This window comes from Pipistrellus kuhlii, unplaced genomic scaffold, assembly GCF_014108245.1.
Source record: "Pipistrellus kuhlii isolate mPipKuh1 unplaced genomic scaffold, mPipKuh1.p scaffold_m20_p_1, whole genome shotgun sequence".
Classification (NCBI taxonomy): Eukaryota; Metazoa; Chordata; class Mammalia; order Chiroptera; family Vespertilionidae; genus Pipistrellus; species Pipistrellus kuhlii.
In genome coordinates, this window is record NW_023425404.1 from 133,869,732 (window position 1) to 133,875,731 (window position 6,000).

The window sequence follows — 6,000 nt, forward strand, 5'->3', positions numbered from 1 at the left end:
CACTTTTACATGTGATTAGATAAAAACCATCACGATGAGGGAGCATTTGAGATCTTGCACCCTGGTACATTTTGTCAGTTTGGCTCAAATAAACTCTTCTAAAAATAAAAATTAAAAAACACCCATCAAGTTTAGCAAGTAATTCTAATATTAAATAAGACTTTAATTTCTAAATGTGTAATTATGACTGAAAAAAAAAGCTGTTTCCAAATATGTCATGTTTAAATGCCTTAAGTGGCAAGACTAATTCAATTACACCTATGCAAATATATGCAATTATTGAAGAAATGTACAATGTCTCTTTGTTATATTGATTACCTGACGCTGTCCTTTTACTCTTTTTGATGACTTGATTCTCCTTGATGATAAATTAAGATTCAAAGCAAACAAGAACTTAAAAGACTAAGACCAGTGCTGTGGCATAAATTCTAAGAGTTTGACTAGAACCATGGTTGGCAAACTGCGGCTCTCGAGCCACATGCAGCTCTTTGGCCCCTTGAGTGTAGCTCTTCCAGAAAATACCATGGCCTAGGCAAGTCTATTTTGAAGAAGTGGCATGAGAAGAAGTTTAAGCTTAAAAAATTTGGCTCTCAAAAGAAATTTCAATCTTTGTACTGTTGATATTTGGCTCTGTTGACTAATGAGTTTGCTAACCACTGAACTAGAAAATCAGATTAAAGTACTGTGTTGGCTATGTGCCTTACAGAGGGCTTTCTGTGGCAGTTGAAAGAAATTTTCTCTTGAAAACATGACTTTCTCCCTGTGGCCCACTTCTCAGATTTCGAGCTGGCTTCAAGAGAGCCTTTCGCTGGTGTCCTTTCATCGAAGTGTCTAGCTATGATGAGCTGGAGCTCAAGGCTACCAGGTTCCACCCAACCAGGCAAAGCAGCCTGTACACTGTGACGAGGATGGAATCCATGACAGTGGTGTTTGACCCCAGCGACTCTGTCAATGCCAAATCCAGCCAGAAGAAGAGAGTGACACCAAGAGATGCAAGCTCCAACAGCAACTCCCGCAGGAATTCCAAGTCAGCCTCCACCACCTCCAGTTTCATAAGCTCACCCTACACCTCTGTGGATGAGTATTCTTAAATGTATTCCCTGAGGTGCAAGTAGCGTGAGGCCACCGTGGTGGCAGCCTGGGGCCCCTTTCTCCTCACACTGTGTCAGTCCTGACCTGTCTACTCTCCCAAAAGAGAAGGGAATTTTTAGGCAGGATGCTTCAGTGGAGAAAGGTAGCATATAAATATAACAAAGACACTATTGGAGTATTTGCCTCCCTCAAAAAGAAAATGGGCTTTAAATTTATCCTTTGAAAATTCTAAATTATTACATGTAGCAAACTGAAAAAATACTTGTAAAGTGCTTTGTTTTGTTTTCCACTTAAAAATTGTAATATACATCAGTGAAACTAAAGTGACATATGATTTTTCCAAAAAATCAAATACAATGTTGTGAGTGAATACAATCAAAATATATATAAAATAAAGCAACTTCATCTATAGCTATAACAGAAAAAAAAAAGTTAAATGGTTAATTTTTCCACTAGAATAATGGAAAAATAACCCCAAAGGGTAGAAATTAATGAGCATTTTTGCTGAAGAGAACACATTTTATAGAATGATTTAAAAGTTTTAATTTAAAAATTTAAGATTTAAAAATTGTCTCCTTGAAATGTAACTGAAAAGGAAATCTAGTCAAATTATTAAGCAGCTACATGTCATTCTTTTTAATTTTTTTTCTGAGAAAATTGCTTCAAAAGAAAAATAATAATCATTTACTCTTTGATCATTACATATTTTAAAGTGCCAAACTAAGAAGAGTCAAAGTTGAACTTTAAAATGACAAAGCAAATTCTACTTAAGATGAAAATTTTATTTAGTAAATTGGTAAATAAAATTATATAGGTTTAAGGTGTACAGTTCTATAATACATCATTTGTATATTGTATTGTATTTACTACCCCAAGTCAAGTCTCCTTCCATCACCATTTATTCCCCTCTTTACCCTCTAGTACCTCCCACACCCCTCTTTCCTCAGCAATCACCAAACTGTTGTCTCTGTTCATATGTAGATTATAAAACACTAAACATGCCTTCTAATGAAGAAGGGAAGAATCTCATTTGTCTCTGAAACTGCCTACCAATTTTTAGGCAAGAAATAAAAATACGAATTCATAGTTATAATAGCAGACAGGAGCATCTATCTGCTCCAAAGGAGTGTTTCTCCTCCATAACCCAAGTAAAAAATCTAAAGTGAACATCAACTTTATAAATTGTATGGACCTTTATCTCTCCTCTCTTCCCATTGAAGAAAAGAGTAAGGGCTGTAGGAAAATATAATATATGCTTAAAGGTAAACCCTTAAGAAAAACGTCTATGTGCTGCCGGTATGTACAAAATACATATCAGTAATTCAAGCAAAATGTAGAAAGGTGAATCATCTATTACAATAGAAAGCCAGACAATAGTTTGGATACATATAAACTAATACTCCACAGAGAGAGCTTTCCTTTTGTTTGCTTAGAAGTACCCTTTTTTGAAAGAAAGAAATGAGCTAATGGTCCTGAAGAAGCATCTGTTTCACTGTAAGAAAAATACACTGACACATTTCTGAGAACCATAACAAAATGAGATGCACCATTAAGTGTGAAATTTATCTTCCAGACATCAGTGCTTATAAATCATCTTTCCTTGAATTAGAGACATTCTCAATCCTGCTCAAGAAAGCAGAAACTTTCTGAGATCTTGAAAATAATCAGTTGTATTTTTAAAGCTATCCAGCTAAAACAATTACCTGTAACACCTTACAGAATTGTTATGCCTCCATCAATATAGAACCCACCATTTGCTTTTTGAACAAGATTAAAGCAATTATTCAAGAGCAAATCGTGGTCTTTTGCTGCCAAGACATTAAATTTTTCAATCATCCTCTTTATTTTGGACCCCAAACTAGAAATATCTAATGGTTATAATGTGTTAAAAGTCTAAACAATCCCACCATATATGTTTAAGCTGAATTTCTTCTGATTACATCAATAAGCAGACACACATACATACACACACATTTGAGTGTGCAGACATATGCATTTTAATTTATGTAGCAAATTAAAAACTGAATGCTGAAATAGTCAACGATTATTACAGAGTTGTCAGAAGACTCAGTAAACTCTGAAGTTTGCATGCTTTAGGTAAGCAAATGTATTACTATTTAGCATCCAATTGATGAATGTAATACTTTTAAATGTTTACTTTAAAAAAAATGTAAATGCTTATCATACAGTGTGAATGTCAAGAAAAAAGTCTAATATTTTAAAGTAAACATTATCTTCTCAAATTTGTGAATGACTATGGGACTAGCATTAATGAATCCTCTCCATAAAAGGGACCATATTCAGCTATAGAATGCAGATGTAAAGTGTGCCCTCTGAGTCAATGTGGTCAGCCACGAGCAAAATACATTTGAAAAACAACTCTGGGCCTTCACACATGCTAGGGAAATTCAGTGTAATTTTTTAAGACATCTAAGGAAAAATTTGCTCCAGACATCCATATTGTTTGTTTTCTTTTCTCTTTCTTTCTTTCTTTCTTTCTTTCTTTCTTTCTTTCTTTCTTTCTTTCTTTCTTTCTTTCTTCCTTCTTTTCTTCCTGTTTTAGTATATTTGTTGTTTTATTTACCAACTATCACACTTCTAGAATGACAGAAATACCTAAGGTCCAGACAGTATCTTTTTAAATATATTTTAGAAAAAGACTGACATCATTCACGCAATACTAGTTATTCTTAATACAAGACTTAGAAAATAATTTTTAAGTTTAAAATTTGAAAAATAGTAACAATAAAATAAATGAATACAATACAAAAAGTGATATTTTATTCTTTTTGAATGAACTTGGTCACTGAGAATTATACAATAATACACATGGAAATCAGCTTCAGTAGGCCCCATTTTAAATAAAACTATGCCAGTGTTTTCATGTTTGTCAGGGTTTGGAAAAATTTGCATCCAAAATTCACCCTACCCTATGATGTAAATGTTCACTGTGAATCTTATTATTGTGTATAGACAAAGACTAGCTAGAAATACTGGTCAGGTAGTTACAATGCTCTAAGATATCTTTGGATTTAGATCAGCTAAAGAAAAATGCACACTATTTTGAGAGAAATCTGAATGAATAAAAAACTTTGCCTTGCTTTAAATATTCTCTTTTTGAAAGACAAAAGTGAATAAATAGTATACATTGTATTTTCAGTATATTGCCCCTGGACAAAGTGTTTTTTAATTACCTGCATGAGGAAAAAATTAAACATAAGTATTATAGTATTCAATCTAACAATATCTGGTTTTTAGCTAGCATTATTCATTCCATCTCTCAACTTCATTCTGGCCACATTTCTGACCCAGCAGCCAAATTCATATTCTTTTCCAGATCCTTTTGATTTCTTCTAAACATATCCTCCCAAGTTTACAGTGAACTTCACCCTTACAAAGCACACAGAAAAATGCAAAGAAACTTGGTATTGTAACTCAGAAGCACAAAATAAATGTGAAAAGCCATGGTGGCCAGCTCATAATTTGAATTTGATTTTTGTTAATTCAGGATTTTATCAGAAGACTTCTGATTAGTGAATGATAAGCTATTTCATCAACCACAAAGGTTGGAGGGTTACAACACTGCTCACCCTTTTAACAATAACAATTTGAGTTCCCATTCATTGATAGTGTGCCAAAATAAGGCAATCAAGCATGACACTGGCTATATATATATATACATACTTTGGTAAAAACTGCAGTTTGAATTTTAATCCCACTATTCTGACTTTGACCTTTGCTTACTAGCTTAAACAATAGGGTAGTTACAGGAGATTTACTCCCACTGACTCAGTAGCTTCAGGGGTAGAAACTATAGATAACCTTTAGAGATTAACCTCTGAGTTCTGCTTTTGTATTATGGGCAAGATAAGGCCACATTCCAATGTTCCCAGCCTTTAGAACAACGGGAAATTCCTGTGGTTTGAAGCTTTAAAAAGGATTGTCTACACCTGTATCTGTGCAGTCGTGTGGGGCCCACCTGCGTGTGGTGCTGTCCTGGCCAGTTTTTCAATAAATCCTTGCCTGCTTTTTTAATCGATCATCAGCCTCCGGTGGTCTTATTTTGAACCCAGGGTTTACCCAACAACAACATTATATATATATATTATATATTTATTTATTATATATATATATATATATATATATATATATATATATATATATATATATATATGTTATGCAAATTGTCCATTAAAGTGTCACAGTTATGACTGAGGCTGTGTGTGCAGAGAGCACCTCTAGGTCCTCTGCCCCACCTCCCCACCCCACCTCTGCCACTGTGGGCGGTGGTGGCAGCACCCTCCCGCCTCCTCTGGCTCCCATGGAAACAGCAGGGCTCCCTCCCAGCACCCATGGGTGGCAGCAGCTTGCTCCCACCTCCCGCAGAAATGGCACAGCTCCGATGGAAGCAGTGCGGCTCCCCCTGGCTCCCACGGAAGCGGAGGACGGCCTACTGCGCACGATATCGCACATAATAATGTTGTAATAACTTCCCCCAGGGCCAAGCAGGAATGGATAATAATGTCCAGTTGTTCTGTCCAAGGTCACTAATTATGTGTTGTAAAATAGCTTGGCAAAAATTATTTGAATATAAGAAATAAATGTACATAAAGTTTGTAGCTAGTGAATAAAGTATTTTCGAGTTGTGGTAATTTTACTGAATGGGTTTAATACATTCATACCCTTTGTATATGTGTTATATGTGACAGATATTATTTCTTTTCTCTTTAAAAACATTAAAAAGGATATTAAAAGTGAAAGCATCCCTACTATTTTTTTACTGGCTAGCAACACATGCTATGGAGGGTGCTATCTTTTCTAAACACAATCACTCAACCATTCCTCAAGACGATTGTGCTTTCATCCTTTTTTTTTTTTTTCTTTCACAAAATGTCTAATTTTCCTAAG

General features: G+C 34.8%; 1 protein-coding gene across 1 annotated transcript in view; it reads left to right on the plus strand.

Moving 5' to 3' along the window:
- TACR3 (tachykinin receptor 3) overlaps window positions 1-4,935 on the plus strand; it is a 49,549-nt gene extending 44,614 nt beyond the window's left edge. Inside the window, exon 5 of the mRNA XM_036410117.2 lies at window positions 779-4,935. Within this exon, the coding sequence (XP_036266010.1) occupies window positions 779-1,091 (313 nt within the window). The 3' untranslated portion in view covers window positions 1,092-4,935. The remainder of the gene's footprint in view (window positions 1-778) is intronic.
- Window positions 4,936-6,000: the final 1,065 nt, after the last annotated feature.